The following is a 23,055-nucleotide window of genomic DNA, read 5'->3' as shown; positions in this document are numbered from 1 at the left end:
GCCAACAGCCCCCTCGGCTGCAGCCCCGGCAGGGCTGGAGGAAGTTGACGCTTTGGGAGGGGGCGGCGGGGAGCAGGTTGAAGGATTTGTTGTAGGAGGATTAACACATCTGGGCGAGGGGAGGGGCAGCGCCGCTGCAGGACGCGGCGCGGACCCGGCAGCCCTGCGCGCAGCAGCCTCGTCCGCCGCCTCCCGGGACCGCGGAGCCCGGACGCCCCCGCCCGGCCCGCGCCCCGCCCCCGCCCGCCGGGCCCCGCAGCGCGGGGTGCAGAGGAGCCGCGGGCGGCGGAGGGAGGCGGGCAGCGCCCCGCGCGCGCTTCTGTCGCCCCCGGAGCCGGCGCGCGGAGAGCGCCGGGCGAGCGCGCGTCGGGCGGCGGCCGCGCTGGGGGGCGTGGGGCGAGGCGGCGCGGGGAGCGGCGGGGGCGAAACTTCGAGGCCAGATGCCCGAGGGCGCGGCGGCGCTGCGAGGCTGCCGCTGCTGCCCCTGCGGGCCCCGGGCGCGTCTCCGCGGGCGGCGCTGCCCGCGGCGCGGCGTGTGCACCGAGCGAGTGAAGGTATGTGTGGCGGGCGCGGCTGGAGCTGCCGCCGCCACCGCCACCGCGCTAGCAGGTCCTAATGCCTGTCACTTCCCAGGACGCTGGCAGCTGCAGCCCGGAGCCCCCGAGCCCTCGGCAGGTTTGCCTGTCCTTCCCCGCGATCTGATTGGATAAAGTGGGGGCTCGACGGTGGCCGACGTGGGACAGTTTGGCTGTGGCAGGGGTCTCGGAAACCATGGGTTATTGCAGTGGCAGGTGCACGCTTATCTTTATCTGTGGCATGCAACTGGTAAGTGACACTTGGGTCCTCTTATTCTGTAACGTGCCTTTGAGATAGTGGGCAGGGGAGTGCAGTAAAAGGTCTGCCATTGATTAGAACGGAAGAAAAAAGAAAAGAAAAGGTGACAGTTATATTGCCTATATTTAAAATGCTTTCAGGGAGACGCACTGTGGGGTACAGGACAGGTGAGGCTTTCCGCCCCCACCTATTTCTTTCCCTCTGAAGACAGTTTGGCAGGTGCGGGTTAAACTTGTCTTTAATTTCTTTAAGCAAAGCAAGAGGTATCTCTTGTTCTTTTATGCTTTGTGTTCCTATTAATGTAACAACGTGGTGGTCACATGTGATTTACTATACAGGTGTTAAAACAAGAGAAATAACGGAATTTTTGACTTTTCTTCTATGTAGTAATTTTTGCAGTATCTTTGTTTCTTCATTGACGTGTATTATTTTTCAAGGAATATATTGTCTTATAAGTATAATGCTCTAACAAACCACTGTGTAGTGCAAATGGTATCCTTACGGCAGTCTGATGTACAGGACACATTGAGTTTTAAAAGTATGTAGATTGAAGAGAAATACTTAGATGAACTCAGCGACAGCATTGCCATAGACTGAACCAGTAGCCTTGAAATCAGAATTATTACAAACAATTCTAAGGAAAAATATTGTATCTTACATTATCTATGTAATTGCTCCTGAAATAGATACTGTTGTCTGATTCCGTGGGATGGAGAATTATATGTACTTTTTGAGGAATGTTGTACAGTTGCAAAGAGGCAAGGAGCCAATAATGGAAAACGTCACGTCTCTGAATTTAAATTCCCTAAGGGCAATAGAAGGAGGGGCTGAGGATAGTTTAGAGGTGAAAAATAGACCACTTTAAGTGGTTAATTTGAGGTAGGAGGTACTTGCTCACTCCTGTTATCAAACACCTTTCCTTGGAAAGTATAAATTAATCTGGATAACCACCCACATTTCCAACAATTGTTTCATAAAGGCTGAAAGGACAAGACTGGAGACAATATCTAAGAGCCCAATCAGTAATCGAAAGAGCAAGAATTTGCTATTTAAACTGATAAGTGTTCTTCATTGTTTATCAGTTGTCATGAAGCCCGCGAACGGTTGTTGTTGTTTTCTTTAATATTTAGCTGAAGCAGTGCTTTTAGTTGTATATTGTCTCAAGGATGTTTTTCTTTCCCAGGAAAGTTATCTGATAATGTATATTTTGATCTGTGAATTACTTCTGCACTTGGTTGTAAGAAAAAGAAGGTAGAACTATAAATATAATTTTAAGAATGTAACATTTTCTCAGTGACATGTAAAACAGTTTATTTTTCTGTACCACATATTCAGTTAAGTTCTGCAATAAAGTTTTTTTTCACTCTTAATGATAAAGCTGATCAGAACAACGAGTTTACCTTGGAAAACCACCAGTAAGGCCACGTGTGCCAAACTGTATAAACATTTTCAAAACATTCTTATGTTCATATATGATTCAGAAAAGAATACATTTGCTGATTCACTGTGTAAAAGCATAAAGCTGTGAGAATGGGTGGGTAAGAGCACTCTTATGCTTTTTTCAATTTTGAATCTTAAAAATGTGATTTAGCTTTTAATCTTTTAACATAGTAGGGCTTTATTGTGGTAGATGTAGGCATTAGATCTATATGGCATTTTGGGTGAAGAATACAAACTCAAGAACTTAAACAGTTTTAGAAAAACATAAATATACAAATGGGAAGTTTAATATACAAAGTAGCATAATCAGGCTAAAGGTGTGTGTGTGTGTGTGTTTGTGTGCATGCATATATGCAGTGGTGTGTTGGAGAGGTGTTACATCACTTATGAAACAGAAATTCTGAATCAAAGCTAAGTTCTCTAACAAAATAGAAGTAGCAGTAATATAGAAGTGCTCAATCTAAGCAAGTATACATTTGAATCCTAAGAGGTATTTTAGGCTCTATAAGAATCATCTGATTTTTCCCATTCAGACTTTAGGTACCACCAGGCTAATGTAATTAGCAGCCATGTTAATGCAGATGCAGAAGAAAAAACAAAGGACGAAGAACAATTGTTTTGATAGGGTGAAATGATCACATTTAAAGGACTCCAGAGATTCCTGTTAATTGTTGTTTCTTAGAAATACAGTATTTAATTTTAAATAAAATAATTATTTTGCAACTAGTTGCAAAGCACTGTGCGTGTGCGCGCGCACACACACACAATAGGTGGGTGTTTATGTTTTCCTTTGTTCTTGATAGATCTTTGAAAACTTTATGTATCTTTGAGCTATTATGAGTAAAGTTTGTTTTATAAGTAGCCAGGTTTCCGGAATGTACCATCGATTGACACAAAAGTTCGCCTAGTTTTGTTTACTTCTGTAGTGTTCAGTGTGCATTCTCGTAACATTTGGGTATTTTTTTGCAGCTGGACAGAAAATCTTAGATTTATTAAAATTAATTGAAGCCAAAATTGTCTAAGATAGAAACTTTATTAAGTTTCTTTGTTAAGTAACTATTAAGTTTCTAGAAACATTTGACTCCAATTTTGTAAGTAGAGTGTTTGTATTTTAACTAGACTTAAAGCAATATTTATGTCTGTGTAAACTTGCAGCTAACCTTAGAAGGAGATGAGGTAGCTTTAGTATTGTGGCGATGGGAACCTCATTCGTCAGTATATTATCAGCAGACACAGTGTTTTGATCCTTTAACACGTGAAGGACAGAGACAAAGGCTCCAGAGAAATTTACTTGTCAGGATTCTGTATCTTTGCTTTTAATTATGTTAAATGTGCATTTAATTTAATGTTTGACAGACAAGTGTGGATAGACATACATTCTTTTAAAAATCAGGAAATCAGTTTATAAGACAAAAAATTAGAATTTCATACTGTAGAGATTTAATATAAAACTTCCATTTATATGAAAAAGTATCTGTCCATTTTATGAAAAAGTATCTGTCTCTATATATCATACATTAAAATCTTTGAGCTGAATGGTTACTCCAACTTCAGATTTTAGGGTGATTCCTATGAAAAAGTGGTGTGATCTCTGGAAACAGATTTGCTGCATGTGCAGAATCCAGCATCTAAGCTCATAATCTGAAGAATGTAATTTTATTTTTATCATTGCTGTCCTTAATGCTCAGAAACTGAAGATGTTAGTCTCAAAAGGCATCACTGCATTTGCAGTGGTGGATATGGTGGTACAGGACAAGAACAATTTAACTTCTTATTTACAACTTTCAGCAGTTTGTGAAAGAGTTTTTGCTATTTTTTTTCTTCGATGTTTGGTTGAATCAAAGAGTACTTTATATAAATGTTGAAAAAAATGCTCAAATATCTCAGATATTTTGCAGTGAAAAATCAACCATAATATGGAAGAGCATAATTTATTTTAGTTTGAAAAGACAGCTTTGTTTTCAAGTAAAGAAATTAGAAATCGCCCACATTTTTGTACACTAGACTCCTATATGGCACAAAGCATATGTATCATAAACAATTGAAAGAAAGTATAGATTTACATTGAACAGATTAACACTTGAAAATGCCAGTCTTGCCATGTGTTCTATGAAGTATTGCTAACTTGGAGCAGGTGCAACTAACAATTAGGTTAGTACACATGTGCAGCTGCCTGGAGAAGCTCATTTGAAACAATTAAGAATGATCAGTTGTTTTCTACTGCATAGTTTCTAAGCATTTTTGGAGGTACAAATTTATTAGAGAAGGCCATGAGTATATACGTGGACTAAGAAAAAACTATTTTATTGTAATTATGGAGTGTTTCAGTGGTGTCGATCGTGATTTTATGCAGTGTTCAGAGTTATAAGGTCTTTGGTTACTTAAAACAGAATAGAGCATTGACACAAAGTGGCTTGAAGAGTGCCGGTAGAATCTTATGATTTTCCTAGGGTACTTTTGACAAGTTTGAAAGTTCCCCAGAAGTGTAGAACGTTATCTCTCACAACCCTCCCTCTCAGAGAATTTAAAATTTTAGAGTCAAATGCCATTGGTAATAAAATCTTGAGGTCATTAATCAATCTGATTCATGGAGAAGACTAACAATTTCCACATAATATTTCAGAAACTTATGATGGAAAAATATGCTAAGAGTTTGCTACATTGTAAAATAATGATTACTTTCTTCCTTTTAAATGTTTTCTGTTTTTGCACCCCAATATTATCATGCATGTTTTCGTCTTTAATTTACTCTTTCATTATAATTCAGCACTGCTCGGCTCTAATGTTGACCAAAAAAAGATGTAGAAACTTCTTCCAGTGCCCAGCTCTGTTTCTTGGTTCACAGACCAAGGGCAGCTTCTTTTTTCATACACCCAAAGTTTCGTAGAACGCTTGTTTCCCCTTCTTTCTCAAATAAAGGCTTGAATGGGTACCATCCCCTGTGCAGAATGCCAGAGTCATCTCTGGCTTGGGGCGCATATGTGGACAATGGCCCAGATATGCAAATTAGCATTGCCACCAGCTTTTCCCTCTGATGCTGCTTCACTTTGGGGTCAGATTCTCTACTTGCCCAGTCAAGAATTTCAGAATGGCAGCCAGGGACTCCTTAAAACAGGAGGTCTTTATTTCTTGGTCTGTTTCTTTCCTGTGCATGTGTGTACTTGACAAAAGTAAAATCTGAGACAGAAACACGTTTTAATATTTCTGCGTTTATACTGGAAATAAAAATATTAAAATTATGATGTCATTAAATATTTGTCTATACAGTTGTCCCTTGGTGTTTGCAGGGGATTGGTTCCAGGACCCTGCCCCTCCGTGGATCTTGCCTTTGATCGATCCTCAAGTCCCTCATATAAAATGAGAGTCAGCCCTCCATTATCTGTGGGTTTCACTAAAATTTCAAGGGATTTGTTTCAGTTAGTTAGTAGAATTTCAAGCAACTCAGTTTAGTTTTTCCAAAAATAGGTTTGAAACCAATATTGCTGATAATTGCTTCCCTATTTCCATGCCTTATAGCACACAAATATCAGAAACCAAACATACACAGAATTATTTCACTTCTATTATTTCACCTGTAAAATGAACTCTTCTAATTTTGGTCCCTTTTTTCCCCTTGACTATTGTGTATTTTAAATATAATGAAATATATAGACCATCAGGATATGACGTATTTAGGGTTTTTTTTTTTCTCCATAACAACAATAGAATTAAGTACTGTATTTATACCTACATCATTTCTATTGAGTGGAAATAGAAGTGTATGAAACATTTGTACCAACCCTAGGAAATTGAAGAACATTTAAAAATCATGAAAGCACAAGATAAAATTATATCATTTTGTTTTTGCAGATTAAGGTGGGAAATAAAATTTATAAACTGGTTTTCTCTTTTTTTAATATCTCAGGTGTGTTTAGATTTGAAAGCTCTTACTATCTAAAGGACGTAGTTGCTTCATCTTCCTGAAATCAGTTTTCCTTTTTTTTTTTTTTTTTGCTTAAAGTCTAAAATTAGTATCGTGTCTGATAGAAGTGGTCATAACATTTAATCTAATGCAAGCTATAGACTGTCTTTTTTTTTTAGCCTGGAATAGGAATAGAGTGACTTCTAATGCTAATAACTTTTGCCTTTTAAATTATTTTGGATCCTACATGCAAATTTTGATCCCTATGAAAACTCTTTTTGAAAAGTTTACAAATAAACTGATTTTTATGTGCACTTTGAAAAAACGTTCGTCTTTATAATTTGTTATACTTTCAAAATCCAACTTTGTAAAATACTTAAAAAAAAATGAAAACGTTAGTATTTATTGGAAGCTATTTCTGGCTAAATGCTAAACGTCTAAACGTGTGTTTTTTCCACTGATTCCTTTCCAATAATCCTATGAAGTAGGTAATAGATATTAGTATCCCCATTTTACAGAGGAGGAAACAGGTTCTGGAAGTTCAAGCAACTTACTTAAGTCACCCCGTTAGTAAGTGGTAGAGCTTAGATTCAAACTCAAGTTTACCTTGACTTTAAGCCTGATGGAGGTTTTATCACTGCGTCCATTGCGTCCATTGCATCCATGTTCGCCATGGAACATGAAACAGTAGCAGTAGCTTACGTTTGTTGTACTAACAAAGGCAGTATCATCTACCTATTGATTCCCGGTCAACACAGTAATCAACACAAGACTAAGCAGGCACAGAGAGAAGGCTTGATGCCAGGCCCCTATCCACACCTGGCTGGCCCACGGGGACTTGGGGTTTACCATCTTTGAACTGCCAGTGTGTGGACTAGAGAATCAAAGGAGAGGGTGCCCCAGAGTTGGTGTCCCTGGCTGTTCCCACAAGATTTCAAATGTGCCCTAACACTGCAAAGCACACTTGTAGTTGTACCCTAGAGAAATAACCCCTCATAGTAAGGCTGTATTTCTGTCATTGTTCAAGGGGAGAAAAAAATGTTACAGCCGCTCTGCATTTCTGGCCAACAGGGACTCGGACACTTTGATAGGTATGTTTAAAGAAGATTCCATGGGAAGAAAAAATGTATTTATTTTTCTCACATTCCGGTTCTTTTTGAATCCAGACCCTGATAAATGGCTAATGCAGAGTAATGTTATTTACCTGTTGTTTCTATTTTTTTTAACATGTCCCAAATCCTAAGTCCACCTATTCCACTATTGGTGAGGATATTAGTTAAAATTACTGTTGTTGGAAATAACTTCAAGTGATAGGTTATTTAAAATATGCATTGCATTGAACATCCTAGAAAATTATGGAACTGCAGTGTGTGTCAGAATCACCTGAAGGGCTTTTCCCATACAAATCAATAGGCCCCACCCCAGTGTTTCTGATTCAGTAGGACAGAGACCTTAAATTTGCATTTCTGATGAGTTCCCAGGTGACACTGATGCTGCAGGTCGAACTTTGAGAACTACTGGTCTAGAAATTAGGCCTTCACTTAACGTTGTTGCAGGAGTGTGTGAACCTGTGTTTGAAATTCTTCAACCCAACTAGATAATTAGCTCATTTCTTCCTTTTGCCTGTTACTGATGTGAAAGAAAACTTCTCTTCAGGACCAAGTGTGCCTATTTCTGACTTCCAGCTTAGTCCTATTCAGAAGTTTAAGTAAGGGAAATGGAAGGTCTTTTCACAGCATTTGTGTCTTTGCAATGAATAGAGAGAAAAATCTGAAAGCGATTCAGTGCCTCTAGTCTATACCCTCTATGCCTGGTAATGCTGGAGTGGAATTGGTCCCTTCAACTGCTTCTCTTTGCTAGCCTAGCCCCTCAGTCTGAATTTCTGGAATAGCTTCTCGCTGTGCAAAACACAGCCCTGGGAGAGAGAGAGATCTGAGGGAATATGCTGAAAAAGCACTGGACTAAGTGAGAAGGCAGATTTTTTCTACCCCGTCTAGCGCTTCCATACGGGACAACTAAATAACTGTGACTTTGCTCAAGCCATTAATATTCCTGGGTGCTGTTTACTCATTTGAAAAGTGGGGCAAATAATTCCTGACCCATTTACCCTACAGAATGCTTAGGAGCATCTGAGAAAATGTGCTTAAAGTTTACATGAAAGAGCTTCACAAATGTGAGGCTTCATTGCTGTGTTACTTCTGATACCTAGAAAAATCTCTGTAATTATTACTAGTTTAATCTTTAAGAACTGTTCATCTAGTGAGACTGGGAGTGGTTGCGGGGATGCCTATATATCATTTGACCAGTGGCCCTAGTTGCAAAAACTAGTTTCTTTGTAGAAACATTTTTTTCTTCACCTATCCATCATTTTGGGGGGGGGGACGGTATATGAATAAGGATTACAAAGTAGGTGCAAATGGTTTGAAATAGATAAACAATATGCTTATGTGTGTGATGTACCCACTTTAAGTGTTCTTTAAGAATTAAACTTAGATTTCACAAAGCAGTCAGCATTCTGCTTGGTCAGGCAGCATTCCACGGGTGCCAGTCCTGCAAAACGCTCCCCCCGAACATGAGCTGTGAGGTTAACTGTGTTGTGGGGTGGGGCACTGTCGTTACTATCCTCTCTCCCGCCCCCAAGGGGCATGATTCATGTTAGTGTATCTGCAGCTCCTAGAAGTCCTGCACTAAAGAAACCCCTGCTTAATTCCCTTTAAGTCTGCAGATACTTAGAAAGTGTTTGCAACAAACCAAGGAACCTCTTTTCTGATATCCCCTATTAACCTTGCATGGAACTAGTATTTTCAGCAATAGTTTTCAGTGAAATATTACTCTAGGCTCATGATGCAGTCTAAAAGTTAATAATATTAAATTATTATCTAAACAATACTTAATGACTAAAAATTCAGTATGGGAACTCTCAACTTATTAAACAGGTATCTAACAAATAATAATACATAAAGATGTTTAAGAATATCAAGTATTAAAAAAAGAATATCAAGTATTATTATTACGTAATTAAAGTAAATGAAGGGAAGCTTGTTTTCAAATACTTGACCTTTTTTTTTTAATTTTTAATTTTATTTTTATTTATTTATGGCTGTGTTGGGTCTTCGTTTCTGTGCGAGGGCTTTCTCTAGTTGTGGCAAGCGGGGTCCACTCTTCATCGCGGTGCGCGGGCCTCTCACTGTCGCGGCCTCTCCTGTTGCGGAGCACAGGCTCCAGACGCACAGGCTCAGCAATTGTGGCTCACGATCCCAGTTGCTCTGCGGCATGTGGGATCCTCCCAGACCAGGGCTCGAACCCGTGTCCCCTGCATTGGCAGGCAGACTCTCAACCACTGCGCCACCAGGGAAGCCCGACCATTTTTTTTTAATATGTTTTACTTGAGTTTCTTGCAGTTATGTTTTGGCCACTAAAATCACAACCCTCAACTTTGAAATTCAGTCAAGTCCAATTGCTGATGTTGCAAAGAGGGTGACATGTTGCAGGTTCCAAGGATGTTTGGAACTTCAGAACACCTAGGAGAGGGCGTCTGCAGAAGCACTTTCTTTCTTTCTTTTTTTTTTTAGGGAAATTCTGTTCTCAGATTGATTTTTTAAAATCTTTATTTATTTAGTTATTTGGCTGCATCAGGTCTTCGTTGCGGCATGCGGGCTCTTCGTTGCGGCACGCGGGCTCTCTAGTTGCTGCACATGGGCTCTAGAGTGTGTGAGCTTAGTTGCTACGCGGCATGTGGGATCTTAGTTCCTCAAACAGGGATCGAACCCGTGTCCCCTGCATTGGAAGGCGGATTCTTAGCCACTGGACCACCAGGGAAGACCCCAGAAGCACTTTCTTTTAGAAGCAGTGGCTGAGGAGCAATGCCTGTATCCTACATCTAAAACCAAACTCCGTCTTCCAGCATCATACCCTAAATGTTTGCCTTTGCAGGGCGGGTGGTGAAGAGTCCTCATACTGACTTTTGTTTTCTAATCAATGCATACACTCGAAAACAGTAACGCATTTAAAAACCCCAACAATGCTGCATTCTTTGAAAACAAATGAGTCTTGGTTTGGAATGGAGGAATCAAATCTCTCCTGCTAACAGAAGTCTTTGTGTGCATCTGTATGGTGCTAATTACACAACAGAATAAGGAGGTATTTCAAATCCTTTAACTGACAGCTGTGTGTCAAATGATGGACAATCAATTTTATGTCTGAAATGTTCAGTGGTAGGGAATTCATATGACCCTCTTCTAGCCATAGGAGATCTACAAGGCTAATCTTCCAGAGTATCATTTTTATAAAGGACAATCTCTGATGCCACTGAGAAACAAAATGTGGGGAGGACTTCTACAGGCCCCAGTGAGCAGAGAGCATTAGAGCCTGGTGGTGTGCTGCCTTCTGCGGTCTTGGCCCTTGGAGAAGAGCTCTTTCTACTGCCTTGGCTTGAGTACCTCCTTTGTTACAGAGTCTGCAGTGGTGGGGAACAGCTTGCTCCAGGAAGTCATAATTCATCCCTGGGGACACAGTGATTCAGACCTCATTCTCTTAATCTGTAAAATAGGGATCATGGACTCTACAAGACATGGTGTATCCAAGTGCTACCTGTTTGCTCCATTTCATTATTCTGAGGGACAGAGATGAGATTAGGGTCTTACGGATGTGTTTAACTCTGGTTTTTGGGAGCAGTGAGGGAGCTGCATATCTGTAGGATTTGGAAGCTGTTGTAGATTTGAGAATACACAGGTGGTATATAAAGAGCCCTGGGTCTTTTTTTTTTCAATAAAGCTTGCTCACAAATTTGATGATAGTGCATCTATAACTTGTGATTTCCTAAAATATAGGAGCTATGTGTAGGATTATGCATTCCTTACCCTTACCAATAGGAATTAACGGAGTTTCATTTTTGTCCATCTTTCATTAAATGCAGTTCCATTTTATTCAAACAAAAGATGGTAGTTATATTATGGCTGTTCAATAGCATTTATGAACCTGAGTTTTGCTTTTCTTTTAGCCTGGTATGAAAGGTTTTCAACTTTCTTCTACAGGATGGGGAGCAGTTGGGGGCGGGGGGAAGGGGAGTGTCTGGCTTCTGAATGTCTAATAGTTCACAAGCACGTAACACTACTTAAGATGATATATATTTTATTTTATTTTTATTTTTAAATAAATTTATTTATTTGCTTTTATTTTTGGCTGTGTTGGGTCTTCGTTGCTGCACATGGGCTTTTCTCTAGTTGGGGCGAGTGGGGGCTACTCTTTGGTGTGGTGCGCATGCTTCTCATTTTTGTGGCTTCTCTTGTTGCGGAGCACGGGCTCTAGGCGTGTGGGCTTCAGTAGTTGTGGCACGTGGGCTCAGTAGTTGTGGCTCGCAGGCTCTAGGCGCGTGGGCTTCAGTAGCCGTGGCCCACGGGCTTAGTTGCTCCGAGCATGTGGGATCTTCCCAGACCAGGGCTCGAACCCGTGTCCCCTGCATTGGCAGGCGTATTCTTAACCACTGTGCCACCAGGGAAGCCCAAGATGATATATATTTTAAAGGACAGTCTGGTGAAGTCTGTGAAGTTAACTGTGAATTCATTAATGAATTTTCTCAAGACGTCTGGTTTTATCTAAAACATTCCTGGGAAGTTCCACAGGTTCTTAAGATCTATGGGACAGTGCTTTCCCAGTTTACCATTTTATAGACTGTCTCAGAATAGATTTGCTTTTGTTAAAAAAAAAACTGCCCTAAAAATCAGGCATATGGCATAAATTCAGTTTATGTTTAGTAAATGTAAATTTTGTAACAGCAGTGTTTGGTGACCTTTAATTATATGCCTCTCTTATTTTAATCCTTAGGGGAAACCTGTTGGTTTTCACTTTGTTTTCTCAAGAATGAGGTAGTAATGATCTCTTTGTTATTGCACCTACTTTGTATGGTTTTGTTAAGAACCAGAGTGACCAAAAATCTTAGCTTTTCCCTTAAATTGAGAGAAATGAACCCTAGTGAGTCTTTTTTTTTTTTTTTTTGGAGATTTATATGGCAATTCGATGCAGAGTTTATACACAAAATAGTTTTGTTGCATGTTTGCTGCTGTTAGGCCCATCTTTTAATTTAATCTTTCCTAATGTGAATAAAAATGTTATATATTGAACTTTAAGGGGAATAGATGGATGAGAAATGTTAGCAAAGTCATAGACAGAGGCAGTGATACTAATGTATAGGAGGAATGTCACATTTTGGCTTGAAAAGTAATTCGGCAACAGTATCTTCTTTTACAAAATACATCTCTCTGAAAGTCTTTCTGATGTGTTTGAATGCAGCCCTTAGACGGCCATTACCAGTCATGTGCTGGTAATGAGAGCCAGGTGTGCACATTGCCCTGCCTTGGGGTGTTGGGTGATGGAGAAGACCCAGTAAGACTCTAGGAATCAACTTGGAGTTGATTCCTAACCTGCAATGCTGTGTGTTAGTTATGATCATTTTAAAATAATGAATGAATCAATCAATCAATAATGGGAGGAAATTAAGCAATTACTAAATCAGTTTATCAAGTAGGATTTGTGAAACGTCCACACATGAATAGCATAATGACATGTACTGAATAAATTGTGTCTGTTTCTACCCTTTTGGCAATTAGGGCATGATCTAACTGGAATGTCAAGCTGTGTTTCTATCATAAATTGATCTGATATCTAGTGGTTTTAATAATTGAAGATTATTTTAAATTGCAACCTGATCCTTATTATTTATTAGTTTACTAAGCCATCCAATTTACTTACTATGATAGTAGTTAAAATGTTTTAATGTTCTCTGTTCATTATGTGCTGTTAAGATCACATTTATGCTGACAGCAAATCAGATCAGTGTTAGTAAAAAGTAAATGTTGATGTAAACTGAGCCAACATGATCCATTTTTTTTTAAATGTGAATTCATACAGTTTAAATTCATATTATCTAATTTAAGACATTATTTAGATATTCTGAAAATTTAAAAATACAGAAGTTAATTCTGTCTTTATGTTTCAGATCTGTGGAATGGTAGTTTTTACCTTTTTTGTGTATCACAAGCTCTTTTGAGAACCTATTAAAAGCTATGTACTCTTTCACCAGAAAAATGCCTGTACAACTAAAGAAGATTCACAAACTTCTCAACCTAATCCATAAAACGTAGGTGAAAAATCCCCGATAAATTTTAAATTTCATTTCTTTTTTTTTTGTGGGGGGGAGAGTATCTACCATTTCATTAAGAGCTTCTGTAGTAGTAATATTTATTTGTTTGTTTATTTGTTAATTGAAGTATAGTTGATTGCTTATCAGTAATTAAGTTACTTTGAATTCAGGAACATTTGAAAACATATATGTATATATGATATATACTACAATATATTGTTAAGATATATACACACATATGTAAGTACATATATGTGTGTTTGTAATACAAGGTAGGAGAAGCCAAGAGTGGATTTTGGGACCTAATGAAACTTAAAAGCTTTTGCACAGCAAAGGAAACCGTAAAAAAGATGAAAAGACAACCCTCAGAATGGGAGAAAATATTTGCAAACGAAGCAACTGACAAAGGATTAATCTCCAAAATGTACAAGCAGCTCATGCAGCTCAATATCAAAAAAAAAACAACACAATCCAAAAATGAATGGAAGACATAAACAGACATTTCTCCAAAGAAGATATTCAGATTGCCAACAAACACATGAAAGGATGCTCAACATCACTAATCGTTAGAGAAATGCAAATCAAAACCACAATGAGGTATCACCTCACACTGGTCAGAATGGGCATCATCAAAAAATCTACAAACAGTAAATACTGGAGAGGGTGTGGAGAAAAGGGAATCCTCTTGCACTGTTGGTGGGAATATAAATTAATACAGCCACTATGGAGAACACTATGAAGGTTCTTTAAAAAACTAAAAATAGAACTACCATATGGCCCAGCAATACCACTACTGGACTAATGGGCATATACCCTGAGAAAACCATAATTCAAAAAGAGCCATGTACCACAATGTTCATTGCAGCACTATTTACAATAGCCAGGACATGGAAAAAACCTAAGTGTCCATCGACAGATGAATGGATAAAGAAGATGTGGCACATATATACAATGGAATATTACTCAGCCATAAAAAGAAATGAAACTGAGTTATTTGTAGTGAGGTGGATGGACCTAGAATCTGTCATACAGAGTGAAGTAAGTCAGAAAGGGAAAAACAAATACTGTATGCTAACACATATCTATGGACTCTAAAAAAAAAGTGGTTCTGATAAACCTAGGGGCAGGACAGGAATAAAGACACAGACGTAGAGAATGGACTTGAGGGCGGGGGGGGGGGGAAGGGGAAGCTGGGACGAAGTGAGAGAGTAGCATTAACATATACACACTACCAAATGTAAAATAGATAGCTAGTGGGAAGCAGCAGAATAGCACAGGGAGATCAGCTCGGTGCTTCGTGATCACCTAGAGGGGTGGGATAGGGAGGGTGGGAGGGAGACGCAAGGGGGAAGGGATATATGTATACATATAGCTGATTCACTTTGATATACAGCAGAAACTAAGACAACATTGTAAAGCAATTATACTCCAATAAAGATGTTAAAAAAAAAGTGGATTTGGGTAGTGGAAACAAACTAGACCTTTGTCAAAGATATTAAAGGATATGATACCTGAGAGTAACAGATAGTCATGTAGATCCCTATAGTATAATACAGAATGATAACTGCTGTAAGAGAAGTAAGAATAAACTACTGAGGAGATTTGGGGGAAGCTACAGGTTTTCTCCTTATAGGTGATCTCACAAGGTATGAAGGGCTGGTGTAAGGTCGGTAAGATTTCTATAGCTAGAGACTGGAAGAAAGAGAATCCCAGAAGGAAGAATGATAGTAGCAAGAAGGTAAGAATGAAAAGGCATATGTGTGGTACAATGAAGAATCTGACACACTGGCAAGTAGGGGAGAAACGGGAGGCGAGGCAGGGAACGGAAGGGGTAGGGGTGGTGCAGTTTGTGGATGGACTTGAGCACTTTTGGAGGGAGTTTAATCTTATAAGATAGCATTTGTGTCTCTCTAGAAGTTAATTGTCAAAATGAATGGCCTGATTCCCCGTAGTAGAATAAGAAACAAAGTGATGTGAGAGTAAGGCGAGGTTTGGGGCAAGCCCTACGGGGAATGTGAAGGCAAAGCAGCAACAAATTAAATTGTTTGCTAAATTCATGAAAGACCTTAGCGAAACTGGGTGGCGTGCATTTGTAGGGGAACCAGATACGTCTCCATCATTACCCAACTTTCTAAGAGTTGGGGTGGAAAAGCAGAAAATGGAAGTTTCCTCATCCTTAGATTGAACAAAACTGAGGGTCTGTGAGAGCTCTAAGCTATGAGAATAGAATGTCTGACCAACTGTAGGACTGGGTGGGAAAGATTGATGTCAAAATGGGAAGGGGTAGTTCTATTACTGGAATCTCATTGCAAACACTGGAGAATAAGGAGATGGGTTCAAAAGAAGGGAGATAATAGAAAAGGTGGGAGAAAGGTGGTTGGTGGGAGAGATGACAGATATAGAAGTTTAGATCTTGGAGAGGAGTGATGTAGAAGCTCCTGATTGGCCACCAAATTAGATGGAAGGTTTAGTTTTCTCAAAGGATGAGAGGCAATGAGGTCCAGCTGTTAGAAGAACCATCATTCTGTGTTTTGGCCTTAATAAAGATGATCAGAAATATGGGACTGAAAAGGAACACAGCCAGGAGGGAACAAGGGTGTTGTGAGGATGGTAGATGTTTGTAATAATTTGGGGAGAGTTTGGTTTAACCAGGATGGTTAAGGAGAGTCAGGAGGCAGCTAGGATGAGGAGGATGAACTGGGAGGAGTGGAAATGTTTGTTCAATGAGTATGTGAGCCGAGTGACTAAGGAAGAGCAAAGGTAGGCTTCAGGCAAAGCACTTTCTCAACTTCAGCAACGTTGCCATTTTGGCTGATTCTTTGTAGTGGAGGCTGTTCTGTGCATTGCAGGATGCCTAACAACATCCCTGGTCTCTACGCACTAGATGCCAGTAGCACATTCCCAGTTGTGACGAGCAAAACTGCCTGTAGACATTGCCAAATTGCAAAAGAGCCCCCTCATTGAGAACCACTGAGCTAAAAAGCAAGGTGCTAGAAAGAGCACTTAGAAATAACAGCAGGTTTCCTTCATAATAGATTTTGAGGTGTCCAGAGGACAGTGGAGGTGATTGTGAAGGGAAGACGAGCCTGGAGCCTGGCCGCTGTGGACCTGAGGGTCATGCCTTGAGGAGCACCGTGGCCTGGGTCACAGCCATCCCCTTGATCTATGGAAATAGAATCTTCGGGGAAGCAACCTAGCCATCTGGACATTTTGAAAACTCTCTAGATGATTTTATTGTGTTTCCAAGCAGGTATATATTAAGGAGAGCAGGCTGGTGGTATAGCAGCTATGAAGTTATGGAGAGCAGCAGGAGGAAAGGCAAAGGAGGATGGGAGGTAGGTTGAGCCATACATTAGGGAAGGGGAGTACCGAGTAAGCCAGTGTGGGCATATCGACTGGAGAGGCAACGCTGAATCTAGATTTATCTGAAAGCTACCTTTTATGGTCAATTATGTGTTCAACCAAGCTTTTACTTTCTTGGCTGTTTTGCTCAGTTTAGTTTGAGCCAGGTGGATGTTATATAAGACTCAGTGAATGCCATCTTTCCTTTGGTGCCAGTAAAGACTGTTGATGAATATTTGACACTTTTAATTTGTCCTTTCCCGAATCTGCTAGTCTGCTAAAATGCAGTATGTATGTCTTTGTGAAATTTCTTAATTAAGAAAGATTTCAGGTAAGGAGTATACATTAATTATAAGGTAGACATGTAATTGTTTACATGAAGAGCCAGACGTGAGAAATTTTGGGTCAAATTATGAATTTCTAGTTAAATAAAAGATTTGGATAAGAGTTAATAATATGATTATAACTTCAAAAGTAAACTTTTTTAAGACTCTAAAGAGTTGGGGAACTTTTCCTTGTTCTTATGGAAATATGCACACACACACATAGACACACACAAATGATAACTACTGCCCTTCAGGAACTTGCAATTTAAAATTCTTAAACTATTTATATTCCTTTGGTGATCCCCCAAACCCAAGAATATTCAACAACCATTGTAATATTTGATATCCTGATTTACCAGAAGGTCCATTTTTTGCTGAAGAAGTATAGTAAAACAACAGAGATTCATCTTTTAAATTATCCTGTCTTAGATTGTATAATGTCTCTTTTTCCAACTTGATTTCTTTTTAACTCAGTCTTTTGGTGGACTCTAATTTTCATGCCTAGAGAGAGGGGAATAAATGATAGATTTCTTGAAGGTCCCTTTAACTTGATGGTTTTATGATTAAATTTTGCATTTAAAAATTGCCTTTTTCTGGGAGATCCAGGCCTGAAGGTGCTTTTCCAGCTCCATATTTGTATGGAGAGCAATTAATATAGCACATCATGCATTTTTCTTTAATACAGTACAGGGCAAAATAGCAGTAATAGATGCAAAAAAAACTTTAATAAACTTGGAAGTAGGTGCATATGAAGTTTTTCTGATTTGCAGTGATGGTGCAATCCTCCTAAAAGTATACCTGGATCCTCTGAAAATTTAGGTGTGTGAAAGTGGTGTGTGTGAGGGGGCGGTGGGTGTAGTGGGTGTAGGATGAGAGCAAGGGGGGAAATAAAAATGATGCTGTTCATAGGAATTGACTTGGGTGTTTGGCTATATGTGAGAAGAGGGAAGTGGGTTATCTTAGAATACACTCTGCACTTCTAAGAGCATTGTTCTTCTGGATGTGGTAGGTTTTCAGCAGGTTTTGTTAACTGGATATCCACAGTGTTCAGGGTGAAAAGTGGAGCCCACATAAAGGCATCAGTGCAGAATGAAATAGAGGCAGAGAAAGGAGAAGCGTACTGTATTCAGATGAAACCCATGGAAGTTTGGGTAGGCCAGATTGCAATTATCTCCCACTGGAATTTAGCCAGGACAAACATTAGTGCATGTTACTTTCCATCTAGCCTAATTAAAGGATTGTTGAGAACTACCAAAGTTGGCTGACTTGCAAAAGTCGGTGCCTGCTAAAATTTGTAAGTTATAAGTACTTAACAGTATGACCTGATTTTTATGCTGGGGTCATCTTATTAATTAAAGTTTTCCAATCATCTAATTAGAAAATACAGTCTGAACCGAGTCTGGAGGATTCCCAGTCTTACTTCCTAATTTAAAGGAAAGTGGAAACAAAGAACAGCTCTCAAAGCAATGCAGTGGAAAGCGAGACTCTGGACATGCCTTGAGAGATGCCCGAGACCAGCAGGGTAATTATTTAGGATGCACTTCCAGTAGAGACATTAAAGGGACACCAGTGAGCTAGCTTTTAAATGTGGAAATCTGTGCCAGCCCCCAAATTAACTCTTGGACTAGAATATGAGTGCATGATAGAAAGCTGGAAGGCATGACCAACACGACTGATTGAAACTAAGCAATTTGCTCTTTGATGTTATACTTTATTCTTTTCAGCTTGAATAATACTTTGTCAAAATAGCAGAAACAGAAGGAACAGTCTAAGACTCTAGATGGTTACCTGAAACTTAAAAACATCTTCTCTCAGAAAAAAAAAAAAAAAAAGTAGATTGTGTATTTTCTAAAGGTAAGGTCCTATAACTGAGATGTCACATGTAAGTCCTTAAAAGCCTGGAGTTTAGTTGTCATCAGTGTCTTTATATTCATACCATGCTGAGAACAGTGCTGTATCTAAAATAATAAAACACTTTCAAAACATTTATTAAACATCTGTTATGTGCCACATACTGGACTAAGCAGAAGGCATTAAAAGAAGGACAAAAAGGATGTGGCCAATGCAAAGATACATGGGTCAGTGGACGTCTGGCAATTGAGTAATTAATCATACTTTCTCATTCTCCTGCTTAAGCAGCCAAAATCGACTCAGCATTTGTCTGCAGGCTCTAGAAAATGAAGTCCTGGTACAGTACTTCAGTATTACAATAAGTACTGGTACTTACCTCTTCACAATGGAACAAAAAGGATAGAACGGAACTTTTAAGTTTTGTTGGGAATTTATTTTTTTAAATTTTTATTGGAGTATAGTTGCTTTACAATTTTATGTTAGTTTCTACTGTACAGCAAAGTGAATCAGCTATACATATATCCCCTCTTTTTTGGATTTCCTTCCCATTTAGGTCACCACAGAGCATTGAGTGGAGTTCCCTGTGCTATACAGTAGGTTCTCATTAGTTATCTATTTTATACATAGTATCAATAGTTTATATACGTCAATCCCAATCTCCCAATTCATCCTACTCCCCCTTTCCCCCTTGGTATCCATACGTTTGTTGCCTAGTTTAAAAGGAAGCTGCCTGTATTCTAGTTGTCTTGATCAATTCTCTAGACGCATGTTTGTAGGTGCATTTCCCATTTATATGGCAGTGGCAGTGCACAGCGTTATGGGACACAAATGCTCCCTCAGCCTTTCCATGCTGACCATCCAGATGCTTCACAGCTGAATAAGTCATGCCAGCATCCAGGGGGCTCTGCCCAACCAGCAGCTCTCCACGACGGCCGTCTCGTAGATCATGAGTGTGGGTCACAGGGAAACGGAAGTGTATTTATTTATGCCTCTTGTAGCCAAATGAACTTTTAAAAATTTGATACTTGCTTTGAGATTAATTGGGATATTGTCGCCAACCGTTTTCTATTTAGCAATACCCCCTCAGCAATTTTTATTTTGTTTAAATCCTATAAGAAGATGCGATCTACCTTAATATTTAAAAGTTAAATATTTTACCTATTCTTCTATAAGAGACTTTTAAATAATAAGTGTCACATTAAAATTGCAGCTTTAGGTCTCACCCAAGAAGCAATTAGAATGAATATATTGTAAACATAGAGGAAAAGAATTCTAGCCATTTCAGAATGATTTGGCCTCAAAAACAAAGCAGCTGATGGTTTATATCAACAACGTTGCTCAGGATTCATTTTGGCCATTGCTACTGTGTTTTTAATGAGTAATATTTCATGCCAACCAATCACATATCACTAGATCATTATATAAATTGGCAGTTTACAAGAAAATAAAGAACACTGACCTGAAAGGGTAGAAATGAGACATTAATGTATCCAATGGATATATATATATATAATTATATACATATATATCTCATCAGTTTTTTTTTCATTGAGAAATTGAAAAAACCCTTTAATGAAACCTGGCTTCTTCATATTGTCCCTCACTGTTTTAGATCAGGCATCTTATTTTTAGTTTGGAAGATGAAAGCAGCTGGTTCAGGCCAAGTGCTATGGTACTAATATTGATGTAAGATCTTGCTCAGATGGGTAGTGCAAAGGGAATCATTGTCCCTTGATTTCATCATGCTGTCTCTCAAATTTATTTTTTGATCTGGCATTTGACTTTGCATTATACCCAGAGAGTTGGAAATCACTAAGTCCTGCAGCTGCAGAGTATATATAGATACAGACCCTGTAATGTTACCTCACGCACCCAGCACTCACTATTAGCTGTCTCTGTAAATGGAAGATTCTGTTGTGTAACAAAAGCTGGTTATTTTTCATCATATGGTAAGAGAGGCCTATAGTTTGAACCCACTGTGGGTGTGTGAAAGGGGATCGGGTAGAGGGCTAGGCCAAGGGGCAGGGCTATGGGAGGATTAGGGAGCCATTAAGTTAAAAAATACTGTTTTCTTATAAAGTCTCCTTGACCCTTGAGTGTATGGATAAGGTGAATCTGATTATGATTTTTAATATTGTTCTTAAAGCTGGTAGGAGTAAAGCTATCTGAAAACCAGGGAAAAGTTAGGCATAGAATTAATTAAATTTGAATATTTTTTCTGCCATCCTTTTTTTTTTTATTGATGATTTTTTTAGAGTGAGAATATACATAATTGAAATAAAATAATCCCTTAAAATAAATTAACTTTTTTTTTGAATTTTTGAACTTTATTTTATTTATTTTATAAATTAACTCTTTTAAAGCCTTATATGGAATTAAAAAGTATTCCTTGGAAAGTATTAATTTGCCCTGTTACTACATTTAATGAGATAATTTACCGCTTCCAAGTAAGTGATTTACACAGCGTCATAGTTCTTTGCAGTGGGGTAACTGTGATAAAAATTACTCCCAGGCTTCTGACAACTCATTTTTATGCCTCGGTTGTCTCTTGATCTCTTCTTTCTTCCTGAATTTGGGCATTTCTGAAGGCCTAGCTCTAGTTTTGCCTTTAGAATGATACATTTTGTAGTGGATAAATCAGTTGGTCAATAAATATTGATTGAATACATGCAATGAGATTTGTACAGAGTTTGGTGTTATGGAATATGTAGGGAGAAAAAAGCTTTCCTCCACCCTCAAAGGTCCATGGCTGGGTCTGGAAATTAAGCTAACAAAGACAGATTAACAGGAGAAAAACATACAGATTTATTTAATGTAATTTTATGTGACACAAGAGCCTTCATAAGGAAAAGAAACCCAGAAGAAACAGTTCAGCCTGAGTATATGTATGCTAGGTTTGAAAAGTGGGCAGTTGTGTAGAAATATGACAGGTTAAGGAGTGTGAGATAAGTGTAGTAAAATGGGGGAAGCTTGGTAAGGCCTGTTTGTTGGGATTCTTCTTGGCGTCTCTTTGTCTTCATAGATAAGGATGCTCTCTTCCTCTGGGTGTAGGGAGGGCACCTTCTACATGAGAGTTCTATGACCTGTTTCAAGGGAGAAGGCTGAGGCGAAAGTCAGAATGACTTTGCTTCTGCTGTATTCTCACACTCCTTCAGCTTAAAATATTCAGTATGCCAAGGTGCCCTATTTGGGGGTAGCATGTCCTGAACCCCATCAAATTCAAAAAGGAAGATAACGACATGGAGCTTTCCTTCCGTCTGGTCAGGAATAGTAAAATGATTAGACTATCTCAGGGAAGGTTCACTGATGTGGTAAGTCTAGTCGAGTGTTGAAACATGGATAAAACTTAGATGATTTAACATCAGAGTTAGTTAAGATTATGGATTTTGAAGCTTAATGGAGTTTTTAAGAGTTCAGCTGCTGGAATCAGATTCTCAAATGCTGCCTCTACAATTTGTGTCACCTTGCACAAATTGCATCACCCCCCTCTGTACCTCATGTTCTTAATCTGTACAAGGAGGTTGATAATAGTATTTACCTCACTGAGCTGTTGGAAGAATTAAAATAATTAATACATGTTAAATGGTTGTAATGGTCACTGGCACCTGTTAAACACTCAATAAATGTAGCTTTTGTCATTATGAAGAGCTTTGAAACCTGACAGGAGTTTACATTTTATGTGATAAGTGACAGCCAACATAGTTTCTTTGTTATATAGTGACATGTTCAAAGCAACATTTAAGGAAAAATAGGTAGAAAATGTAGGACCAATTCACATGGAGGAAAGCTCTAGTCAGGGAGACCACTATTAAGCTGTAGTAGGACGTTCAGGTTTTAAGATAATGAGAGCCTAGGATAATAGCTACAATAGACATGATGGTAACAAAAACCAAGACGTGTATTTTCTTTGCAAAACATGTTTGACATAACTGTCAGTACCTCTGTAATTAAAACAGTATCTCCAGGTCAGGTATGAAGAAATAGAAACTTGGTGCTGGCTCCCGTCGTGTGGTGAAGAGTGACAAGAGAGGGTGCACAGCCGATAATGGAGGAACTTAGGAGAAGTAATTGTTGAGATGGAATGACAGAGTAGTTGGGTAGAGTAGTGGAGAGGGTGCTGGGTCAAAGTACTCAGGGAGGAAGGGGAAGGAGTGACTCTGTTGGGAGGCCTTCAGTTTGAGAGTAAAAACCAGTTCAGTGAGAATGAATAAGTAAGAACTTGT

At 39.1% G+C, this 23,055-nt stretch overlaps 1 protein-coding gene across 10 annotated transcripts in view; it reads left to right on the top strand.

Moving 5' to 3' along the window:
- Positions 1-460: 460 nt before the first annotated feature.
- The window catches only part of NKAIN2 (sodium/potassium transporting ATPase interacting 2), a gene marked incomplete at its 3' end in the record, with an annotated part of 1,018,208 nt that continues 995,613 nt past the window's right edge, over positions 461-23,055 (top strand). For 8 of the 10 annotated variants that reach the window (XM_082406283.1, XM_082406281.1, XM_082406282.1 and 5 more), the window contains exon 1: positions 461-825. In XM_082406283.1, coding sequence (XP_082262409.1) covers positions 772-825 — 54 coding nt within the window. In that variant the 5' untranslated portion in view covers positions 461-771. Of the gene's footprint in view, positions 13,311-23,055 lie in introns of all 10 variants that reach the window. The other 2 variants (XM_082406278.1, XM_082406275.1) reach the window with 2 other exon arrangements.

This window comes from Balaenoptera borealis, assembly GCF_965194805.1.
Source record: "Balaenoptera borealis genome assembly, chromosome: 9".
Taxonomy (NCBI): Eukaryota; Metazoa; Chordata; class Mammalia; order Artiodactyla; family Balaenopteridae; genus Balaenoptera; species Balaenoptera borealis.
This window is presented reverse-complemented; position numbering and strand designations above follow the sequence as displayed.